The sequence below is a fragment of the Phocoena phocoena genome, chromosome 9 (assembly GCF_963924675.1).
Source record: "Phocoena phocoena chromosome 9, mPhoPho1.1, whole genome shotgun sequence".
Lineage (NCBI taxonomy): Eukaryota > Metazoa > Chordata > Mammalia > Artiodactyla > Phocoenidae > Phocoena > Phocoena phocoena.
The window spans coordinates 19,232,296-19,258,511 of record NC_089227.1 but is presented as its reverse complement, the minus strand read 5'-3'; the positions used below and the strand labels follow the sequence as shown (position 1 = coordinate 19,258,511).

General features: G+C 39.7%; 1 protein-coding gene across 2 annotated transcripts in view; it reads right to left on the bottom strand.

Moving 5' to 3' along the window:
- The window catches only part of RELN (reelin), a 522,720-nt gene extending 498,540 nt beyond the window's left edge, over window positions 1-24,180 (bottom strand). For both annotated transcript variants that reach the window (XM_065883760.1, XM_065883761.1), the window contains exon 1: window positions 23,955-24,180. In XM_065883760.1, coding sequence (XP_065739832.1) covers window positions 23,955-24,180 — 226 coding nt within the window. The remainder of the gene's footprint in view (window positions 1-23,954) is intronic.
- Window positions 24,181-26,216: the final 2,036 nt, after the last annotated feature.

Sequence of the window (26,216 nt, the reverse complement as noted above, 5' to 3'; positions counted from 1 at the left end):
TTACAGTGATGAAAGGGAAGAACCTACAACCAAGATTACTCTACCCAGCAGAGACCTCATTCAGATTCGATGGAGAAGTCAAAAGCTTTATAGACAAGCAAAAGCTAAGAGAATTCAGCACCACCAAACCAGCTCTACAACAAATGCTAAATGAACTTCTCTAAGTGGGAAACACAAGAGAAGAAAAGGACCTACAAAAACAAACCCAAAACAATTAAGAAAATGATCATAGGAACATACATATCAACAATTACCTTAAACGTGAATAGATTAAATGCTTCAACCAAAAGACACAGGCTTGCTGAATGGATACAAATACAAGACCCATATATATGCTGTCTACAAGAGACCCACTTCAGACCTAGGGACATATACAGACTGAAAGTGAGAGGATGGAAAAAGATATTCCGTGCAAATGGAAATCAAAGGAAAGCTGGAGTAGCAATACTCATATCAGATGAAATAGACTTTAAAATAAAGAATGTTACAAGAGACAAGGAAGGACACTACATAATGATCAAGGGATCAATCCAAGAAGAACATATAACAATTATAAATATATATGCACCCAACATAGGAGCACCTCAATACATAAGGCAACTGCTAACAGCTATAAAAGAAGAAATCGACAGTAACACAATAGTGGGGGACTTTAACACCTCACTTACACCAATGCACAGATCATCCAAAATGAAAATAAATAAGGAAAAAGAAGCTTTAAATGACCCAATAGACCAGATAGATTTAATTGATATTTATAGGATATTGCATCCAAAACCAGCGGATTACACTTTCTTCTCAAGTGCGCACAGAACATTCTCCCAGATAGATCACATCTTGGGTCACAAATCAAGCCTCAGTACATTTAAGAAAACTGAAATCATATCAAGCATCTTTTGGGACCATAACGCTATGAGATTAGAAATGAATTACAGGGAAAACAATGTAAAAAACGCAAACATATGGAGGCTAAACAATACGTTACTAAATAACCAAGAGATCACTGAAGAAATCAAAGAGGAAATCAAAAAATACCTAGAAACAAATGACAATGAAAACACAATGATCCAAAACCTATGGGATGCAGCAAAAGCAGTTCTAAGAGGGAAGTTTATAGCAATACAAGCCTACCTCAAGACACAAGAAAAATCTCAAGTAAACAATCTAAACTTACACCTAAAGGACTAGAGAAAGAAGAACAAAGAAAACCCAAAGTTAGCAGAAGGAAAGAAATCATAAAGATAAAGATCAGAGCAGAAATAAATGAAATGGAAACAAAGAAAACAATAGCTAAGATCAATAAAACTAAAAGCTGGTTCTTTAAGAAGGTAAAAAAACTTGATAAACCATTAGCCAGACTCATCAAGAAAAAGAGGGAGAGGACTCAAATCAATAAAATTAGAAATGAAAAAGGAGAAGTTACAACAGACATCGCAGAAATACAAAGCATCCTAAGAGACTACTACAAGCAACGCTGTGCCAATAAAATGGACAACCTGGAAGAAATGGACAAATTCTTAGAAAGGTATAACCTTCCAAGACTGAACCATGAAGAAACAGAAAATATGAATAGACCAATCACAAGTAATAAAATTGAAACTATGATTTAAAATCTTCCAACAAACAAAAGTACAGGACCAAATGCCTCCACAGGTGAATTCTATCAAACATTTAGAGAAGAGCTAACACCCATCCTTCTCAAACTCTTCCAAAAAATTGCAGAGGAAGGAACACTCCCAAACTCATTCTATGAGGCCACCATCACCCTGATACCAAAACCAGACAAATATACTACAAGAAAAGAAAATTACAGATCAATATCACTGATGAATATAGATGTAAAAATCCTCAACAAAATACTAGCAAACAGAATCCAACAACACATTAAAAGGTTCATACACCATGATCAAGTGGGATTTATCCCAGGGATGCAAGGATTCTTCAATATATGCAAATCAATCAATGTGATATACCATATTAACTAACTGAAGAATAAAAACCATATGATCATCTCAATAGATGCAGAAAAAGTTTTTGACAAAATTCAACACCCATTTATGATAAAAACTCTCCATTAAGTGGGCACAGAGGGAACCTACCTCAACATAATAAAGGCCATATATGACAAACCCAAAGAAAACATCATTCTCAATGGTGAAAAACTGAAAGCATTTCCTCTAAGATCAGGAACAAGACAAGGATGTCCACTCTCACCACTATTATTCAACATAGTTTTGGAAGTCCTAGCCATGGCAATCAGAGAAGAAAAAGAAATAAAAGGAATACAAATTGGAAAAGAAGAAGTAAAACTGTCACTGTTTGCTGATGACATGATATTATACACAGAGAATCCTAAAATTGCCACCAGAAAACTACTAGATCTAATCAATGAATGTGGTAAAGTTGCAGGATACAAAATTAATGCACAGAAATCTCTTGCATTCCTATACACTAATGATGAAAAATCTGAAAGAGAAATTATGGAAACACTCCCATTTACCATTGCAACAAAAAGAATAAAATACTTAGGAATAAACCTACCAAGGGAGAGAAAAGACCTGTATGCAGAAAACTCCAAGACACTGACGAAAGAAATTAAAGATGATACCAACAGATGGAGAGATATACCACGTTCTTGGATTGCAAGAATCAATATTGTGAAAATGACTATACTACCCAAAGCAATCTACAGATTCAATGAAATCCTTATCAAATTACCAATGGCATTTTTTATGGAACTAGGACAAATCACCTTAACATTTGTATGGAGGTGGAGACACAAAAGACCCCGAATAGCCAAAGCAGTCTTGAGGGAAAAAAACAGAGCTGGAGGAACCAGACTCCCTGACTTCAGACTATACTACAAAGCTACAGAAATCAATACAATATGGTACTGGCACAAAAGCAGAAACATAGATCAATGGAACAAGATAGAAAGCCCAGAGATAAACCTATGCACCTATGGTCAATTAATCTATGACAAAGGAGGCAAAGATACACAATGGAGAAAAGACAGTCTCTTCAATAAGTGGCGCTGGGAAAACTGGACAGCTACATGTAAAAGAATGAAATTAGAACACTCCCTAACACCATACACAAAAATAAACTCAAAATGGATTCGAGACCTAAACGTAAGACCGGACACTATAAAACTCTTAGAGGAAAACATAGGAAGAACACTCTCTGACATAAATCACAGCAAGATCTTTTTTGATCCACCTCCTAGAGTAATGGAAATAAAAACAAAAATAATAAAATGGGACCTAATGAAACTTAAAAGCTTTTGCACAGCAAAGGAAACCATAAACAAGATGAAAAGGCAACCCTCAGAATGGGAGAAAATATTTGCAAACAGTATCAATGGACAAAGGATTAATCTCCAAAATGTATAAACAGCTCATGCATTTCAATATTAAAGAAACAAACAACCCAAACCAAAAATGGGCAGAAGACCTAAACAGACATTTCTCCAAAGAAGACATACAGGTGGCCAAGAAGCACATGAAAAGCTCCTCAACATCACTAATTATTAGAGAAATGCAAGTCAAAACTACAATGAGGTATCACCTCACACCAGTTAGAATGGGCATCATCAGAAAATCTACAAACAACAAATGCCGGAGAGGGTGTGGAGGAAAGGTAACCCACCTGCACTGTTGGTGGGAATGTAAATTGATACAGCCACTATGGAGAACAGTATGGAGGTTCCTTAAAAAACTAAAAATAGAATTACCATATGACCCGGCAATCCCACCACTGGGCATATACCCAGAGAAAACCATAATTCAGAAAGACACATGCACCCCAATGTTCATTGCAGCACAATTTACAATAGCCAGGACATGGAAGCAACCTAAATGCCCATCGACAAACGAATGGATAAAGAAGATGTGGTACATATATACAATGGAATATTACTCAGCCATAAAAAGGAACGAAATTGAGTCATTTGTTGAGACGTGGATGGATCTAGAGACTATCATACAGAATGAAGTAAGTAAGAAAGAGAAAAACAAATATCGTATATTAACGCATGTATGTGGAACCTAGAAAAATGGTACAGATGAACCAGTTTGCAGGGCAGAAGTTGAGACACAGATGTAGAGAACAAACGTATGGACACCAAAGGGGGAAAACTGCGGTGGGGTGGGGATGGTGATGGGATGAATTGGGCAATTGGGATTGACATGTATACACTGATGTGTATAAAACTGATGACTAATAAGAACCTGCAGTATAAAAAAACAAACAAAGGAAACAACTAATACTAAACTTTCTTTGGGTTATTTGTATGGAAATATGTTATAAATGTTTCAGACCATTATATGAAATTTCTAAAAATCTTATATTTTCTGGTATAATGTTATGTCATAATTCTAGCTATTACTTTAAAATGTATATCTCAGAAATAACTAAATTTCCTTGTCAATTGCATTATTGTGAACTTTCATCCAATCTTTAACCATGGTCATTTTTAAGCCTTTCATCATTTACAGACAGTTCTGGGTGTACTCTGATGCTTTTGTAAAAATGTCCCTATGAAAGGGTTTCATCTTCAAGGAATTCATGAAAAAGACTGACAAGTACAGGTTTCTGGTAACTGACTATACTGCTGAACTGAATGAATAAGCATTTTCAGAACTCTAATGGAAAACTGATGAATTCATAAAAGTGCTAACAAAAGATGAAAAAAAAATTAATTACATGGGAGTGAGTGAATTGATGAGGATGATTATAATTTTTGTGACTTTCTATTTGAATAAAACAAAAAAAAAGAAATCAGGAACAGTGGCTACCTTTGAGGGAGTTGCACCTGGAAAAGAAACATGAGAGGAACTTCTGTGTTCCTGGCAATGTTTTGTTTCTTGATCTAGATGTGAAATACACTGTTCATTTTATGAATATGCAGAGAGTTGTACACCTATGCTAACTTCTCCATTCTATATTGTCATTAAAAAGCTAAAGAAATGAAAAAAAAAAGGAAGGAAATCCTGACATATGCTAGAAAACAGATGGAACTTAAAGACATGCTAAGTGAAATAAGCCAGGCACAAAAAGACAAATACCATGTAATTCCATTTATATGAGGTAGCTAGAGTAGTCACATTCCTAGAGACAGAAAGTAGAATAGCATTTGCCAGAGACTAGGGATGGTGTGGGGTGGAATGGGGGATTACTGTTTAATGGGTACAGAGTTTCAGTTTTGAAAGATGAAAAAATATTCTGGAGTTGGGATGGTAGTGATGGTTGCACAACCATGTGAACGTACTTAAAGCCACTAAACTGTACATTTAAAACTTAAAAATGTTAAATGTTATGTATATTTTACCATAATTTAAAAAGTAATTTAAAAAAAAAGAATCTAGGTCTGCCATCTTACAGTGGAGAATTTGGATAATACAGTTGTGAAAAGAAAAGATTTTGAGAGAAATTCTTTTTTTTTTTTGGTAAGTTCTCAGGCTGTTGCCTGGGGAACTAGAGCAGGCAAAGTCTTAGATTTGCGATGAGTGGGCACTGGACTGAGGATGTATGGACAAAGTAGAATGCAGATTATTTGCGTTTGGACAGTAGTCATGAATAAAAATATGAAAAATAAGTCTCTATGCTAAGTTAAACAGGACAGGTTTGTATAATTTTAGGTGAAAGGAGGTCAGTCCTATCTCCCGTTTGTCCACAGTGCACTCATCAGAGGGCACTGATTCTTTTTTTAGCTAATTAATTATATAATTTTTATTGGAGTAGAGCTGATTTACAATGTTGTGTTAGTTTCAGGTGTACAGCAAAGAGAATCAGTTATACATATACATATATCCACACTTTTTAAGATTCTTTTCCCATATAGGCCCTTACAGAGTACTCAGTAGAGTTCCCTGTGCTATACAATAGGTCCTTATTGGTTATTTATTTAATATATAGTAGGGCATTGATCCTTGTGTTATCAACAGAGCCATGGGATTTTCCAGTGGGGTTTTACATTAAATTTCTATATGTTTTAGGACATAATTTTGCTCATGTTGTCTCCTAACATTTTATATGCAATATATGTAGTGCTACCCACTGTTTGTTACTTGTTACTGATTTCTGTCATCATTTCATCTAACCTAAATGTTTATACAAGTGAAGAAAAGAAGCTCTATAATATGGGAATGAAATGAGGGCACCTCTACCTGAGGAATGATATGTGTTTCTTAGAAACTATGTGTGTTCATAGAATTTCTAGGTACTAACAACTTAGTAAGTTTCCTAGAGTTTGACTTTGATGACCATATTGAAATCCATAATCTTATCCGTACTTATCGTTCTTTTTTCCCCCTTAATTTATCAAAGTGGCATAAAATCACAATTCTAGTGCTAACTGTATTTTGACTTTTTTAAAGGCTGGTACAAACAAGATTTTTTTAGAAATTCAAAAAAAGGGGGGCGGAATTAAGTACAGCTGACCCTTGAACCACAAGGGGTTAGGGGCACAGACTCTCCACTCAGTCGAAAATCCACGTAAAACTTTATAGTTGGTCTGCTATATCCATGGTTCTGCATCCACAGATTCAACCAGCCTCAGAACATGTGGTACTGCAGTACGTATTTACTGAAAAAACTCCACACGTAAGTGGACCCAGGCAGTTCAAACCCATGTTGTAGAATAGTCAACTTTGTATTTGTGTACATCCGTACAACACTATATAGCCACCAAACAAAGATGAAGCTCTGCATTTATTGCATAATACTGAAAACACAAGCTGAGTGAAAAAAAGCCGACTGCTAGGTATAATTTGATCCCATTTGTGTCTGGATGTACATACCCAGACAAAACACATGATTGCTTACAAGTAAGAGATTCGATTGAGAGGTTAGTTTCCTCTCTCACACTGGAAGGGCTCAGTCCTCAGGACCATATCAAAGAGGATTTCATTGCCTCACACACTAAACTTTCTAAATTTTCCCACTGAGTAATCCCTAGAATTACAGGGCAAAGAGGTAGAGTACTATCCCACTGAAACACACTGACAGGATTGAAATGCAGGTGAGGTATGGGCAGATCCCATGTCACAACTGCTGGCATCAGACACCTGACTTCTGTTTAGAATAGAGGGGGCAGTCAGCCGTTGAGGACTCCTGATGTTTGACACCACTAGATTTAGGAAAAGAAAAGGCCATGATGAGACGCAGCATCACTGTCAGACAGAGGCTTACAGAAAAGGGGTAAAATGAAGTTTGAGAGTAACAGGAGTAGCTTGAGAGCTAAATTAGAAAGAACAAGAAACCTACACACTTTGCATTTCATATGTGTTCACTTTCTGGTTTATTAATATTTTCTTGGATAAAAAAGGTAGCTGCTTCACACACTGCTAATGTATGTAGGCATAAGATAATATATATGTGGTACAAGGTTAGATAGAAGTGCTTTATTAGTGGCACTCAAAAAAGGTACCATCAGCAAAAGAGTAAATTCATGATGTCAGCAACTTCTCTGATCCAGTGGTGGCTCACAACTGAGAATACTAGAATCCCAAAAAGAATTCTATGCAGGAGAGTGAACTAAACTCTGCTGAAAAAAGCAAATGTCCCCTGAAGGCTTAAGTAAAGGCATCTGGCATTTGCACTCAACCACTGCAGTCAGTAGCAATAATTCAATCCATATGGTACATGGGACAGCTTTTTCAAGAGCATTTTGAATAGTGGCTAAGACAAAGCAGGTAATGGCAGAAGGTTACTGTATCAACAGAATGCCTTTGTGGTTCTAGGGGAGCCACTTGCTCCACAAGAAAAGAAACATAAACAAATGAGATCAATGTACTAACAATGCATGGAGTTATGATAATCCACAATTTTAAATAAGATAGGGAAAATATTTATGTAAATATTTATCTCATCTTTAAGTAGATAAAGACTCCCCAAGCACAAAAGTAGTATGAGAGAACAAAAGAAACAAAAATACACCTGTTTTCATAAATTTACTAACATAATCCGCATATAAAAATTCATGACAACCTGAGGGAAAGAATTTTGCCACATTTGGAAAGATGTATAAAGATATTCACTATAGTGTTTATAACACTGAAAACAAAATGTAAATGACAAAAATGTCAAACATTTATAAATTTATAAATTATGCTATAGCCATTCAATAGAGTATTATGCAGCTCTTAAAATTATATTTTTTTGAAAAATATCAATAAAATGAGCACATAATGTTAAGAGAAAAAAGATTATAAATCCTTTTTTTGTAAATATAGATCTATTTACTCACAGGAAAAAAATATCAGCAAGTGTGTGACAATAATAATACCTAACATTATTTTCTGTGCCAGGCACTGTGTTGCTCTTTATAAGCACTGTCTCATTAAAGTTTCATAACAAACCCATGAGCCAGGTACTATCATCACTGCTATTTTTCAGAAGGGAAAACCGAGACACAGAGAGGTGAGGTCACTTGCTCAAGGCCACATAGCTTGAAAATGCAAAGTCCAGAAACCAACCCAGCTTGTGTGCTGTCTGCCACCACAAATCCCTAAGAGCTAAGTCTCCTCTGATTTCAAAGGCTTATAAATTAAAGTATCCATGTATCTTAGAAACAGAGTGGGGAAAAGAATTTTCAATCTTATCTATAAGAGGAGCAGTTCTCACAACTCCTGGAAACGTTCATGTTGAAATCCGTAAGTACGGAAACTCTGATGCTGTCAACTTACAAGGTATCAGTAAATAAAATGTAATGAAAAGCCAGAATTCTCAGCTGCTGCTCCCTTCATATATTCATCACTGCCCAAATACATTTCTCTTAAAAGATGAAATCTTTTAAGAGAAATCTTTTGTTTCCTTTTTTTATGTGTTTTCTCTAACGTTGGTACATATCTGTTGAGTGCGGAGCCAAGCTATTTCGGTCTCTGTTCTTCCCATTATTTATTCCCATTCAGATGAAAATTTAAATGCAAACTATATACCCATTCATCAAAATTGCTTCAAATTTATTTATGGTACAGCACAGAGGAGCTTCTGGGAATAAGAGCTTCAAGTCTATTATAGTTTCTATTAATAATTCGAGTCACTAATTGCTATGAGAACTTTTCTGGATATGCTAACATATAGTTAAAGCAAAGCCAATCCAACAGACTACTATAAATAAAGTTGCACAGTCTCACAAAAGTCATGAGAATTTTGTAAGTTTGGAGGGTGGGAAAGTAGAAACACAGTTTTTAGATTTTTTAAAAAATTGTTATCATGGATTCAAAAGGCCAAATTGTACTCACAAACATATCTTTATAAATTATCTTCCTGATTGCTTTAATGATTTTGGAATATCACTTTCACATAACAATTTTAAATATAACTGAGATGAGACAGGATTCTCAAGTGCTATTTTTGCTCATTGATTCATTAAGTCAAAATGTTTAATTAAGTGCCTGCTATGTGCCACACACTATCCTAGGCACTGGAAATAGAACAGCAAACAAAACAGACAAAAATCCCTGCCTTGTGGAACTTAAAGGCATTATGCTGATGGTCACAGAAAGCAAACAAGGTAAAGAGTAAAATATATAGATGATGATAACACCTATGAAGGAAAACAAAGCAGTCCATGGGGATACAGAATACTGGGGAGAAGAGAGGACAAAGCTTTAAGAGTGTGGACAGGGAAGAACTCATTGAAAAGGGGACATCTGAAGACACACCTGAATCAGGAAGGGAGGGAGCATGGGGCTATCTGGGGAACAGCATGCTAAAAAGGGGAACAGAAAGTGCAAAGGTTCTGAGATGGGACTGAGCCCCACATGTGTTTGAAGAACAAAAAAGAGGCCCTCATGATTTCAGTGGAAGAGTAAGAGGAAAGTAGTAAGATATAAGGTCAGAAAAGTAACAGAGGAGGCAGGTGCTATGGGGCCTTAAAGGCCACACCAAGTACTTTCTCTTCTTCTTAAGGAGAAGGAGAGCAACATAAAGGACGGATAGAATTACAGAAGATTTTATTGTTCAAATTCAGGCAATATTTTTGGGAAAACAGAGGCAGACCAGAGTTTCTCCGGGCAACTTGGTGGATTAGATGGTTGTCCTAGGTATGGAGCAGAGGGTTGGTTTTAACCAAATCACTCCAGCTGCTGTGTTAGGACTAGAATGAAGGTGACAAGCACTGAAGAAGGAGAAGTGATCAGGAGCCTGCTGTAATCCACGTGAGAGAGGGTGGTGGCAATGGCAGATTCTGGGTGTGTTTTAATGTAAAGCCAGCCGGACTTAGGGATGGATCGGATGTGGGATGCTAGGGAAAGAAGGTCTGGGGACTGAACAACGGTAAGGACTCAGTTGGCAATAATGGAGTTGAGGAGACTCGAGTAGGAGCTACTTTGGGGGTGGCAGGGTGAGGGAAACAAGAAGCTCATTTGTGGGTATATTAAGTTTGAGATGCCAATAGACATCCAAGTGGAGATGCTGAGTGGAGAGTAAAGACATAGGAGTTCAAGGAGTTGTGAGAGAGTCACCAACATGTAGACTGGCACTTAAGGCATCAGAATGGATGGCATCCCTAGGGAGATAGGGCAGATGAAAAAGAGAAAAGGAGAAAGGACAGAGCCCTGGGTGCCCTGACACCACAGAGTCAAGGAGGAGAAGAAGAAAGAGCAAAGGAGGACTGAGAGAAGCATTTTGACATCTTCCTAGTGAATATCGGGATGGTTTGTCTACAGTGATGCGTGAATGCAGAGACATGTACTCACTAATTTACCTTTGATATTCCCTTGCAGGTCACTGAACGTTAAGATCCCTCGGTGTTTGAGGTAAAGAGAAAAGTATACACATCGCAGTGAATATGGGTGTCTTGTACAAGGATAGGCAATCTGTGCAGCTTTGAGAAGAGAATCAGACACTTTCACAAAAACACAAGAGCATGATAAGTCATTGTTAGGTTGGATCTACACGCATAACAAAAAGATAATTCTGCCCTCTGCCCCTCGCTCCCCAAAACATCACTAAAATCTTCACATCTGATGAAGGGCGCTATAGGACCCCAGAGAGTACTGCTTCTCCACATGGCCTGTGTTGTCAATACCTTGCTATCCCAGAGGTCATTTCATACCTTTTTTTCCTTACACGTATATCGTGAATATTGTGGCACTCATCTGTTGTTTCTGCCTGCCTTACACCTACTCTCCCTTCTTTGGGGTAACAACACCTCAATTTTCCTTCAGAGAGAGATAACCCTCTGACCTCAACATCCATCTCATGGGATGGCCATACCCCAGGTCGGCCAATGAGACTTGTGGTCCCAGGAATTAGAATTCAGCGACACAAGAAAGGAAAGGAGTTGGAAAGGATTCATCCAAACTTTGGGGCCAGAAAAGCTGAAAATCAGAAAAAAAGCCAGAAAGTTTTAAAAAGTCAGAAAATCATGGTTCTTACCACCACGATTCCTTTAGCAGTTGACCACTCCCTGCTCCTTGATACACTATCATCATTTCTAAATCTAATGTTTGGATTTTCCTTCCATTCTGCAAGTTAACCCACCTCCTATTAATGAATCCCTTTAGCCCAAGTTAGCCAGAACCGGTTTCTGTGGCTGGCAGCCAGGGTACCCTGGCACACCTGCCACTCTCCAAACTGTACAGCTCTGTGGTAGCTCACAATAAAACGCATAAATTTTTAAGTGGGTCCATTTCTCAACGTAAGTAAAAATAAAGGTTTAGAGGCTATCATAAGCAAAATAAAAGCTTAAGAAATTGTTTTATTTGGTAATATTCCAATAACCATCCTAAATTCTGGTTGTAAATCTTTCTTTTCCTGACAAATCTTTCTAAGGAGAAACATTCTTTTTATTCACTGGAAATACTTATTTGTCTTTAACTAATCAAAGTAATAGACTTTTTTTGGTACCAGTTTTTTCTACAGAATGACTATCAAGCATGTACCTCACTCAAGATATCCTACTCTTTTATGTTTGCAGAGACTCCGTGTTTTTCATTATGTTTTAGAAACACATAGGAACCACTGGCATAGCTGGGACAGGACAAACTCTTCTAAGCCGTGCAAAAATCATTCAGCAATGCGGGTCAAATCAATGAGTATTATTTTAACAACTGTGAAGCACTTGATCTCCAGAGCATCTTCATTTTACTTCAATGAATACAGATAGGTATCCCTTGGGTACTCATTAGTGATACCAATTTTGTATTTTAATTTATTGTAGTTTTCTATATGTTTAAAATATTTCACAATTTATTTGGGATTGAAGTGTCTGCCTCACAGTTTCTGTTAAAAGGCTGAAATAAAGCACTCATTTGAGAGAAACAGTCTCAATAGTTTAATACCTGCATCAATTCAGATCACCCCGTAAGCAGCCTCTTGGTTTCCTACACCACCCTGGAGGCTCACAGATTTGCCATTAGAGCTACAGCTAGGCACAGCTCACAGGCAAATGCTAAAGGGAGAGATGACCTGGTGTGTCCCGCCTGAGGATAGAAATGATCTCTACATGGACCTTCTCTACAGTTTTTGATAATAGCTTTTAAAGGCTACTGTCCTTTTGTTAATGTCCAATGAAGCAAATTTTTCTCTCCTAGTGAAAGCATGGGCCTCCTTCAGGCCCTCTGAGAATCTCCATGAGTTCCATACAGGAAGCTCCTACCCTGAATCTGTCCTCCACCCTCTGTTTTAGCTTCCACCAGGGGTCTGTTTTAGCTTCCACCAGGGGTCAGTGGCTCTCAGTTCAGATCTGATGTCAAACTCTGGGATAAACTATAACGGTGACAAATCAGGAAACACTGGTATTACTAATGTAATTCACGTTGCCACCTCACCTGGTTGCCAGAAAACCTATGGCTGACCTTTGCCCTCCTTGGCAGGAGGTGAATTAATTTGGGAACAAGGGCAGGAGAGGATGCTTAGCCCTTTTCTTCTCATTCAAATAAGCTCAACAGAAAGTGATTTTTATAAGTCTGATCCACGTATGAAAAATAACCCTACAAAGGCGAGTACAAAACAAACGTTATCCCACTGGTGTCACTATCACTGTGAGAACAGACCTCTGATGAGCGAGGTCAGACACTGCAGGATGATCTGGCTTGTCACCAGGAGTTTCACCATGTACCCCATCACTCAATTTCACAGGCTCTACCTGCCAACAGATAACACTCACAGGAATTTCCTAAAGAAAGAAATACATTACAAATAGATGAACGTCAATGAAAATCTTTTTAAATGTCTCTCTGCTTAAATTATAGTTCTCCCCTTGTATTCATGTCCTTCTCAAGCTCTATTAGTGAGTCAAAGAAGAAATTTCCTATTTACTTGAAAATCGTCATTAAAATTACATTCATCAAAATGTTAAAAACAAATTTGAGCAAAATTTGCAAATCACTTTCTTATATTTGTATTTGCGGTGATACTTTGAGAGCATGTTAACTCCTTTAGGTCAACAGTATACTAAATGATATCTTTGCTTTGTGCTTCATCTGGAAGGTGATGTCTAGTCAAGAAATATTTAGGACTGTACAATTCTGGCCTCGTTTGGCATGGATATCATCCTTCTGGTTTGATTTTGCAATCTTTATTTTAAATGACGAAATTAGCTTTTACTTTTCCTTATTTTCTCTTTCTTCAAATGTTTTTTGTTATTTCTTATTACTATTCCTTTCTTGAAATAATTGTCATTTCTAAAAAGAAATGCATACCAGTTAAAAGTATGGATTCTGGGGCTTCCCTGGTGGCGTGGTGGTTGAGAGTCCGCCTGCCGATGCAGGGGACATGGGTTCATGCCCCGGTCCGGGAAGATCCCCCATGCCGCGGAGCGGCTGGGCCCATGAGCCATGGCCGCTGAGCCTGCGCATCTGGAGCCTGTGCTCCGCAACGGGAGAGGCCACAACAGTGAGAGGCCCGCGTATATCAAAAAAAAAAAAAAAGTATGGATTCTGGAGCAATACAGACTGAGAGCACTCCTGCATGACAGCTTTATGATCTTGGGCAAAATACCTTTCTGTGACTTAGTTTCTACATCCACAAACAAAAGGAGGATAATACTACCTACCTCATGAGGTTGTTGTGAGAATTACATGAATCAATATATGTAAAGCATATAGATCAGTACCTGACACATAATAAGTGCTATTAGAGTTTGCTATTGTTAATGTTGTTGTTATTAATTTATGCCTAAGTTCTTGAGTTACCCTTTTAAAAAAATTGTTGATAGTATCAGTGCTTGGAATGGGAATATAAACCCACTTTTCTAAAAATGCCTAAAACCAACTAATTTTCTTATATTCCTCCATCACCATCATTGGACCTATAACATTTTTTTTGCAGGATGAGGATGCAGGAAGTGTTTACATGAGAAAAGGAAGTAAGAAAAGATCTGGAACCATGATCATAGGATATTTCAACATTCATAACAAAGGTGGCCTAAACAAAAAGATTACATGTTCCTGAAGGTAAGGCTGAGATGCCTGTTTCCTCTGTCGATATGCAGCAAGCAAAAGAAATGACATTATTGGATTTGGTCCTAGAGGCTGAGCCAGACATAACAAACAAGGTTAAGGTTGGGGCAGAGCTCACATTCACAACCATGTCACACATCCTAGTATTTTAAGTGTCAACAGGATTTACATATGGTGATACTGCATTTTAGAGAGATAGGACTGACAGGAAACACAATTCATAAACAAACTCACTAGCATAAATTGTCAGTTATAAGAAACTCCAGAAATTGGAGGTCAGGCACAGATTACCTTCTCAAAACATTACTAAAAAGTTAATATAAAATGCACTATTTTTGCCACCTGCATAAGTAGCACATCTTGAAGGATATTCTGAAAATATATTATCAAAAGTGTCTTAGAAAGTATCCTAGTTCCATCAAGGTGACCAAAAGCAATTCTATGGGAGAACCAGAGCAGTTCAGAGCTTGATACAAGAATTGTGACTGACCTAAAAGAGAATGTAAACTGAGTCATTTGTGTGTTCAGAAGAAATGATTAGGATTGCACTCAGCTGCAAATAACAAGAACCTGACTGATTTTTCTTATGATATGAGAAGTCCAGAAGAGGTATTCCAGGGCTGATACAGCCGCTCAAAGGTATAAATAAAGACCCAGGCTCCTTCAGAACTCCTGGTCCACGATCCTTAGCATGGGACCATTATCCTCAAGGTCACAAGATGGTTGTACCACACCCTGCCTGGAAGAAATAGGTAAGGGCAGAGCAAAAAGTATTTGCTGAGTCCTTTTAAAAATCATCTTTATTAATTAAAACAAAAAAAAATCTTTCTAAAGACCCTACCCGGTAGACTTCCACTGCATCTCACTAAATTACATGGCAGGGGAGCCTTGGAGGTAAGCATTTTTAACTAGACACATAGTTGTTCTCAAAATCAGTTAGTAAGAAAGGGCGTTTTAGTAATCACTGGGTAGACAACAAGCAATGCATGCCACATAATGAGGCATTATAGAATCTGGAAAGAGGACAGTGTTCCTCCAGTACAATCTAGGGAAAATGCCAACCAGCCCCGCTGACTTGGATTGGATGGAGAAGCTTTCCTAGGTGCTGGAATCTGCCACTGAGATGATCTAACTCCATGCTGCCAAACAGCCTACGAATAGTCATTTGCCCACCCATATAAACTTTGATACAGTGGACAGAATACACTGGTCAGCCAATGCCTTTATCCTGACAAGGATATGTTTTATTGTAAATGAACTAGCCTTCTACTTCACCACCTAACCATGTGTGGATTTAAGTTTCCTCAGTCAGCCCCTGAGGGGTGAACTATGGGTTCACTATCGAAATCAATTTCTCTCATTTCTAGTATTGTTGAAACAGTTTTGTATTTTAAAATTATTTTACATGGGGTTGTAGACACATATATTGTAGGATTTAACAAAATACATTAAACTGATGTTATTTACTTATCTTGGCATCTTTCCTAGACTACCACCTAAATACACAAAGTTTGGTTGTTATCATGGCCATCAACTAAGGAAACATACTCAATTTAGGAACAGGAAGGTCTGACTTCGGAACTGGCTAAGTTAATAAAAGTTTTGGTTAGACTAGAACTACACTCCTCAACTGTTTAATTCTAGGCAGGTCATATCTATTTTGTCTGGGAAACACTTTCTGACCATACATATTTGGTGACAAGGTGACTTTTTTTTTTACTTTTGTGACCCTCCTTAATATACTCAGTTTGGAATTTCCCTTGAAATGGGCCACATGTTGACAAGGCACAAAATGAACAGGCACGGGTAAAGAGCTCCTATCTGTATATCCAATGCTTCAAATATCCTTATCTAATGCTGGGTGACTGTACCAGATGATAATAACTACTATCTAATATATGCATTACCTTATTTAATAATTGCAACCCCCAAATATGGATACTCTTATTTCTACATTAGAAACGAGGAAACTGAGGCTAGGAGAGGGTAGGTAACTTGCTGAAAGCACACAACTAATAAGTGGCAGAGAAAGGATATAAGCATGGGTCTCTCTGCAGCCAAAGCTTGAACTCTTCGCAATATATCACTGTGCCTCCCTAGACTTTCTTTTTAGTATAAGTCTGAGCTCTCAGCCAAGGAATCTTTGAATTTTTGAGCTGGAATAGACATTAGAGTTCACAGGTACAAAACAGTAAAATAGGTCTTATTGAAGAAAGACTGTGGAACATAACCCAGAGCAACACACCTCCCTTCTTGACTCCCAATCTAGTGTTCATACCAAGTCCCCCCACCCCCTTTTCGACCTGTCTGTTAAGTGCCAGATACCTAAAAAGGTGGCATCACTATTTCATAGCTATGCAACTGTTACAAGTCTTGGCAAAGAGACCAGCAAGTAAAGGAGATAACTTGAGGTGACTGTGGTGATGACAGAGACAGCCCTCATGCATTTACTAGAAGAGTCTCTATGCACTCAAGCATTCAAGACATCTCAAAATTGAGCTGCCTTTTAGATTCAAGCTAATTCAGTGTGCATTTTTCTAAATTCTACAACTCTCCCTCACGGTGTATATATGTGCTTCCATGCACAGACTTCTGATTCTGCAGTTTGACCCCATAGCTTGCAGTAAGTAGCTAACTCAGAATTAAACAGCTACTGGCTTGAAAGTTCTTCTAAGAGATTTTACAGTATAGGAAGAGCCTACTTTCCCACCAGGAATAACTAACCCATGATTTTTAAAAAGGGCACATGCATGTCACAGAAAGATAACATTAATTTTTTGAGAGAAATACAAATGCCTACTCACCCACTTTTATTATTGTAAACATCCAATCAGTACAATATATACTGTTTATATAATATATACATATATATACACCAATATTTTTCAAGGGAAAAAAAGGGGTAGAGCTGGTGATAGGAAATCTGAAGAGAAGAAAGAAAAAGAGAAAGAACTGAAGGAGCAAAGGAATCAAGTTGTTAAGCAGAAAAGAGGAAGGAAGAGGAGAGGGAAGACAAGGCCCTGTGACATGGAGGAAAGGAGCAAAAGAAGAAGGAAAATGAGAAAATTTAGGAGGAAGAGAGGGGTCATGGGAGAAAGAAGGTGAGATACAGGTGTAAGGAGAGAGGGGCAGAGCAGGAAAGGCAGAGAGAGACGATTCTGAGGTAAGGGTAGCACTTAATGGTAAACTATTATCACTCCTTCTTCACGTAACTTGGTATGTGAGCACCAGCGTACATCAATAACCAGGGCTATTCGAAACACTCATGAGTTCTTCTATAGTTTCAAGGAATCCTTTAATCAATAAAATTTAATTTATTTTGCTTTCCAAACAAAGTTTTATGTTTCTAAGGAAAGCTAAATTAGCATTAAAAGATAACCTGAGTTTTCAATGTTTACTTCAGAACCTCAGAGTTCCTATAACTATCTCTTTGTGGCATTCAAATTACCTTAGCTTTGTTTCCTTGAATGATTAGAGCTGCCTTAAGCCACAAATCAACATCTGTACATGTGTAGTGACCCTTCTGCACACCCCCAAATCCAGTTGCTACACTTAGCTCCTACAGAAATCGAATAAAGAAGGAAAAAATGTGTGTACTTTTAGAGAAGCACACGTGTTTCTCTAAAATAATTGGTTATCCTGTAGGCACAGCATTCAACCCTTCAGAAGCTCTGCCTTCAATGAGATTGGCATGGCAGGCGACTGTGGGGAAAATTACTCTCTAAGCTACACAACTGACACCTAAGTGAGATTACCTCATGTGGAATTTCCTGAGAGCCAAGAATATTTTTTTAAACACACCATTCTTGTGTTTGAACAGTCATTATGAAATCTTCATATGTGAAAATTCAATTCCAAGTTCTGAAAATGTGTTTTTAATACTTCTTTGTTTAAGGCTGATAAGATTGAAATTATACAGTTTGGTTATTTTATTCAATATAAATAACTCTAAAATCGGTGGGGTAGGGGTGAGGTGGATTAATCACCCAAATTATTCTTGAAGCCAAAATATTTAGATAAATGAATTTTCCTTTTCATATGTATGTTATGTCATTACCCAGACATAGTTTAAAGCCCTACGTGAACATGTCCATTCTAACCAAATGCACTGAGTGCAGGGCTATCCATTTTTTTCTATTTCCATACGGCATAAAGAACTTTTTAAAAAAGGAAGAACTTTTAAATAAAAAAGGAAGAACTTTATATTTTTGTGTGAGAATATATACAAGATTTTTTTTTAAATGCCAATGTTCAAAAAGCACCAGTAGCTCAATTTATGCTTCTCTAATGTAAAGGCTATCTGAAATATATTTCAAATATATATGTATCAACAACTTTGTGAAGTTTAAAGACATAATAACTGTCAAAGTGTCATTTGAAGTCATCGGAGGAACAATTATGGCTTAATATGCAACATACCCTAAATAACTGAAAATGTAAGGTTCCCAGATCATCTATAGAGTTGACCAATTCCAGAGAGGGAAAAAAATAAATCAAAGATAGGTTTTAGATATTGTCTTTTGAATGAAACTAATTTATGAAAAAATTTGAAAGTCAATAGTATTGACTTTAAAATCTTGTGAAAATTCTATCACTTTTAAAGATGAAAAGACAAATTTATTAGAATAAGATGGTTCTGTAAAAAACATACTTGTATGATTAAAATGATACAACTTTCTTATTTTACTCTTTAACATTTTTTTTTTTTCTTTTGGCTGTACCCGGGCCTCTCACTGTTGTGGCCTCTCCCGTTGCGGAGCACAGGCTCTGGACGCGCATGCTCAGCGGCCATGGCTCACGGGCCCAACCGCTCTGCAGCATGTGGGATCTTCCCGGACCGGGGCACGAACCCGTGTTCCCTGCATCGGCAGGCGGACTCTCACCCACTGCACCACCAGGGAAGCCCACTCTTTAACATTTTTAATGAAATTAAAAATAATAGTTTAAAATAAAGATTCATAAAAATTGGAGGAAAATATTCTAATTAAATAATTTCTAGTAATGTACTGCTGTGACTGAAGTAAGAATACCTGCCTAAATTAGATGTTTCCAATTATGATTCTAAGGACCTGATTTTTTTAGTGTATGACTGGAATTGAAATTCACACAGGGAATATATATTAAAGAAATATTTATATGATTTAAGAAATGATCTGAACCACATTAGTAAAATATGTTTGAAATAAATTGTAGAGAGTGAAATGAAATATAAGACAAGTAGAGAAAAATGCTTTAAATGTTCAATTTTCAAAGTCATATGCAAGCAGGACACAGGTGCAGTTCACTTATAAACTGCATTCGACAAATGATTCTGAGTTTAAATATGCTGATTCCAGAATCAGAGACATATAAAAAACAAATATCCACTCACCCGATCAACAGGGCCAGTTAGTTACCTTAGCAATAGCAGATAACTTTAATTCAAATTTTTTTAAAAAATCATTCCTTTGAAAGGAATTTAATCTAGAGTATATTACCAAAAATAATGTCTTGTACTTGAAAAGTCATTATATTGCAACTGCCTTTGAACAGTGATTTTTAATTAGCAACCAGTTGATTCCAGAACACGTGTATGTATAATAAGGAATAGTGGCAATTCTTACAACAAAATACCATAAATACTTTATCCTGATTATATCTTTTTTAGGTAAACATTCTGTTTCAACAGTTGAAATTGATTTCCCCACCCACCCCACAATAGGATTAAATAAATAACAGAATGAAAATGTAGCACAAAAGGACTACCAATAGTGATACTGGATTTACAAAATACAATCAAATCCCCTTTTTAAAGCACCATGCTTTATTAACAATTCAATTCCGCTTAAGACAATTTTTTTTCTCTCAATCAATATTTTAGAGCATATTTTTCACTGTAATGGAACATTTCCCCCACCTTCTGCCACCTTAATAATGGGGATTCTCGTCTTTTTAGAAATTCAGATAAATTGTCTCACCAAAGCTCAAGCACTTTCCACAGACTCATTTACTTATGCTTGGCTTTCACAGATCATGTTTTCTCTTATGTCTGACCTCTCCTTTTTGATGGTGACTGAATAAAGCCCATCTTGTGAGTAGGTAGGTCCTCATTACAGGATTTCAGGGTTACCTAAAAGTCTTTCTATCTCAAAATATATTATCTGCCTGCTCAGTGTTGCCAAAATTCTTTTAAACAAAAAGGGAAAAACATCTTTCCATAGTTGTAATTAAGATTGTGGGAGAATATAACATTGACAAGTCACAGTCACTACACATTGGTTGGGGGAGGAGTTTTAAACAAAAGCCTGAGGAGTTGGGGTGAGGAAGAGCGATTATCAGGGGAAAGGAACGGTGCAGACATCAACTCGACCTTTGCATGTTTCACAATACTGCCCCAGTCCTTAGGAGAAGGAGCAGTGAACAGCCAGGTGTGGCTGGGAAAGAGAAAGGGCTACCTGACTGGACCATCTGGGTTTCCATTTCCTATTTTCCCATCATTTGCAACTTTCTTGCCCCCCCACAAAAAAAAAAAAAAAAACAGGGCCTGGAAATCATGTTATGGAAAGTGACCATATTTTGGGATTTGTGCAAAAGAGGGAAATTCTAGGAAAAAAATGTTCTGACCCTGAGACTTTTCTAATTCAACATGATATATATATACATATATATATATAACCTTATTGCTGAGCTTCTAAACTGCATTGTACTCATCATGCAAAGACACCATAGTTCATTGTGACCAACGATGTCATCTCAAGAAAGTCACAGACAACAGATTTTAAAAGCTATAGGAAGATGACAACAGAGGTACCAAGTGAACGAGTGACGAGAACTAGCAAAAGTAACCATGCACTGTTTACTGAGTTGCCAAAACTGCAAACAGATGGATAGACTACTTAACACTGGAAATATCTGACAATTCTGTAGACACACAAATTTCAAATTCTTTTGTATTATATTTTCGTTGCTTTTTTTTTCCAAAAGATTTTCAACAAAAATCTCTAAATAAATATGACACATACAGAGACCCATGATATTGAACTCTGATATTTGCCTCTCCATTTCATATTCTGTCTCACAACACAAGTCTCAGAGGGCAGCGGACACAGCCTGGTCTACAATCATGTTCTGTGTTAGGTACCACTGTACATCTCAATGCATTCCTTTAGGTAAAAAAGTTAACAGCCATTAGCTGCACACAAAAACCATTCCCTCAAATGCTGACTTCAGTGTAAATCATAGATAAGACTGAGTTTTCCTAACATAAGTGTTACATTTTAGAGATTCGGATGATTACAAATAAAGTCTCAACCTAATATTTTACATATTTCTTGGTTTTAAAAAATTTTGGCTGAATAACCTCCTACTTTGGTCTCCTATAAAATGAGCTAACTACCAAAGTATATTAGGTTAAGTTTTCCTATCAACGGTTCAATTCTTAAATAGATGTTACATAATTAATTTGTAACATTAATTTCCAAAAGTCTAAAAGAAAAGGAGACACATGTAAGCACCATTTCATTTTTAAACATTTCTTCTACCTGTAGAAAATTTTACAAGGAAAAACTCTTACTGAAGGCCTATAGCTACAGCCAGTTTCAAAATTTAAATATTTGACCAAACAGGAATTTAAAATCTTACAATAACCATTCTCAAAGTTTATAATAATAATTCGATCTTCTTAAACTTACATAATAAAATTTCTCTACCTTTTCTGGTGATAGAAGAGGTAGAAAGTGAGACTTTGCCACACAATACGCAACTTGAAGTATTACACTGTATTCTTACTCTCTATCATTCTTTCCTTTTCTGACTTAGGATGTGATTATGGTCAGTCTTAGGCTGACTTATACTTGCTAGCTTTATAGCAAAAGCAAAGGCTATGTCATATTTTGGTATTTTTAAGTTATCTATGCTGGCTCCTTACAAAGGATATGGAAAACAGGAAAAAAAAAAAAAAGGCTACGTGTTATCACAGGTCTTCCATCACAACCTGACAATCACACCTTTTAGCCCAGCCTTGACTCACTTACCTACCACTCTCACTTAGAGCTAATAACGGGCAAGCACCTCTACTAAAGGTCACACTAAGTGACAAGCTCAATCAATCAGTCTTTGGGTGAGGTCTGGGTTGCCATCATATTGGCTGGTCCTTCTCAAAAGATTCTCATGAACTCAGAAAAACACCAGACCATTCTTGGAAAGAGAATACAATAAGCATTTTAAAAGAAGGGACTAGTTGCAGAAATTTAATATTCCAAAGTCTAAAATTCCAACCGAATTAGACTCCTGCTCTACAGACAAGGCTGACACCATGCCACAAGAAAGTTGTAAAAGCACTACTTTCAATCTCTAGAAAGCATTTATTTAGGCTAAACATTTTAAAGCAGATATGAAGGGCTTTTTAAATAGAAAGTTTAAGGATTCTTATCATTTTTATATCCATGTTTATCTGAAATGCCAGCTGCTCCGTGGATTATCTCCTGCTATACCAACAACTGTTAGCCTACAAGAGATGGAAACTATAATAGGAAATCACTAGACAATAGTTGGGTATCAGTATTTTTGCCTTGAAATTCTAATTAAACAGTGCCTGTCACCACTCAAAAGCTCCATAGAAGTGAAATATTCAGGAGTTCCAGCGGAAGTAATAGACAATATCTTATTTTCCCACATACTCGATTTACTAGCTTCAAATATCAAAAACGCACGCACTACAGAAAATTCTCTTGCTTGCAGCTAAACTGTCCTTCTTCGTTCATGTTTCATTTTGATGAAGGACTCCAGAATGATTCTTTTTTAAAAGGTACCTTTAAATTATAAGGAACTTCCAGTCCCTACCTGGAAATTAAAGCTGTTAAGATTAAAGACATAGTTATTAAGAAACATCACAGAGATCATTCTAAAAACAACTAGCAGGTTACAAGTAAGAGAGGACGCAGAAAAAAGCACCATTTCCAGACATTTTAAAAGCCACTTTTAAAAGAACAGAGTGCTGGAAGCAGCCGCTTCCCGTCAGGAGGCTTGTCTGACACTGAAGGAAACAAGAGGGACCCCTGGCTGGGGAGCAGCGAGAACTTTGCGGCGGGCCGGCGGGCGACGGCGCGGGGCGGCCGCGGGCCGGGGCGCGTCAATCTGTCATCAGCTGGTCCGCAAAGCCCAGCAACCCCCGGATGCCCTTCAGGGGGAACCCGGAGCAGGACAAAGGTCTGGAATCCAAGCACTCGGGTTAAGGAAACAAGATGCGCGTTTTCATTCAAGTGTCAGCTGCCAGAACCACGAGGGAGGAGGAAAGACCTCAAGAATTCTCTGGCGTTTCTCACCAGAACCGGCTCCTCACGGGGAGACGCGTGAGGGGAGTGTGTGGAGTGCGGGGGCGGGGAGCGAGGGGGGAATAAATCCCAACTCGCGACTCTATCCCCCGCTAACTTTGTTTTCTCTCCCTCCTCAGAGGTAATGTTGAGGTAAGGGTTGTCACGGTTCTTGGTTAAACGGCCCCTTGGAAGAAGGAAAGGGACACAAAGCTGCGCTGGGCGGCGAGCGCGGAGATGCTGTGGTACCTACCATGGTATTCTTGTCCCGGTACGTAGTAGGTGGGGTGGCCCGCAATGTGCAGGGAAATGAGCACCTCGCCCTGCTCCCCATCTCCTTCCAGCTCCCCGTGGTGGGTGCACAGGAAAAAGAAGGGAGAAAAGCGGGGGTAATAGCCCACCGCGGCGCGCACCCTCAGCGTCGCTCCCAGCATCAGCGCCAGGAGGAAAGTCCGCGGCGCCCAGCCACTGCGCTCCATAACGCCGCTGCCGCCGCCGCGCACCCCGAGCGCCGCTCTCTCATTCAGTTTTGGAGGCGCCGGGACGAAGGAGCCGCGTGGAGAGACGGCGAGAAGGCGGCAGAGGGAGCAGAGAGGGCTCGGGCGCGGAGCCCCGCCGAGAAGTTCCGCGGGAGACGGCAGCTCCCAAAGTTTCTTTGGGCCGCGGGAGCGCGGGGCCGGGCTGCGGACGCCGAGAGCGCGTCGGCCGGTGCCGCGGTGCGCCGCCCAGCCGCCGCCGCCGCCGCCTGTGCGCGACGCCCCTCCGCCAGGCCTGGGAAAGCGCCCGGCCCACTCCACACCTCCTTAAAGCCCGGGGCGCGGAATCGCCCCCGCCGCCGCCACACGTGCCCCGGCCGCTCCCCCGCCCCTCCGCGCCGCGCGGCGCGCGCCCGCCCGGCCCCCGCCCACTCGGGCTCGCTCGCCGCACCTCGCGCTGCGCAGGGCGCACGCCTCCGCGAGGCCCGGCGTCTGAGCCCAGTTCTCACACTGAAGGGCAGATGAGGGATGCGAGTCGGTCGGGTTGGGGGAGGGGGCTCGGGGCCACGAGGTACGCGAATCTGCAGGGAGGGACTTAAACGCCTCAGAGAGAGAGAAAGAGAGAGAAGGAGACCCTCCCGCCCAGCTGTCCGGAGGAGCAAAAGGAGAGGACAGTCCCTTTTGCCCCTCAGATTTCCCTCCTTTTTCCTGAGAGGAGACGAGGGGGAAGTAGAGGGGCGGTGGGGACTGGAGCGGGCGCCGGCTTCTTTGTCTGCGCCGGCTGCGCCCCGCGCCCCTTGGGGCTCGCCCGCCTCGGAGCCCCCGGCGGCCCGCACTTGTTCCGGGGATCCGCCCGCGGCCCCGAAACGCGAGGGGCCCCTGAACTTCTTTCCCACCCAGGCCTCGAGCCTCTCCCGCTGGCCCCCGCCCGGCTCCTCGCCGCAGCGACCGAGCCTCATCTGTAGCCGGATTTAAAATGAGATTAAGCGAAAGTAGAACTGGCAGCCTCCAGTGGTGCCTGGAAACGGTGATTTGTGCTGCTCGGGTGTGGGGAATTGTGTGGCGGGAAGGGCAGGCGGAGCTGAGCCCCGACAGGCGCTCTTCGCTGGACTGTTCTATTATTCATTGCTGCTGGGTTCTTCAGGCGGAGATGGTTGTAATTTTTTAAATCGGTGTTTATTTCCTTTAAATGTCAGCTACGACCAATGTCCCTGAAATGGGGGGAGGGGAAAACGTCTGGAGAGATGCTGGCAGCGGTGATTGAAGTGGGTGGTAATGAGCTGCTGCACAGGAGGCTGCGGGGAAGAGAAATAAAAAGCACGTTTCTAACCGAGGACGGCTGGCAGGAGCCCTGCGGCATCCGGAGATGGGGGAGCGGGGTTGCCAGGTTTTAATGCCTCTCCCCACCCACCCTTGGCTTGCCACCAAGTCCAGATAAACCCGCACGTACAGAAATGAGTAGATTATAAAATTGGAAGGGATGGTGTCTTTGCCTACATTGGGGGGACGGGGCGGGGGAGGGGGACGGGGGGAGTGCGAAAAGACAAGGGGAGTCTTTCCAAGGGGAGACCTCTGTAGTCACTTCGTTGCAAAAGGAAGAGACTGGTTGTTTTCCTCTTACCCAGGCCGAGTTCAGACAGGTAGAAGGGCCACTTCTAGCTGCCTTCTGGTTTCCCTTCCTTCAAAATCCGCCAGGGCTCAACTGTTGTATATATTTGATGTAACAATCGTTACCGCTGCAGCTCTGTGCTGGTGCAGGCTTTGGGCCGTAGGTAAGTCACCTCATTTAATCCTCACAACACCCGGAGAGGCAAATGTGATCCCCATTTCACAAAGGAGGAAACAGTCAGTAACAAAGGCTGGATGCGAGGCAGCCTGGCTGCTGGCTACAAAGGCTCTCACCGGGACCTGCCTTGCAACCATCCAGGGCAACCCTAAGCTAGACTAGGGAAAGCCGCCACCACCACCTTTTCCCCCGCAGGCAGGCGATGCTGCCTCAATTACAAAGCACTCGCCCGCAGCTGGCAAGGCTGTTACCA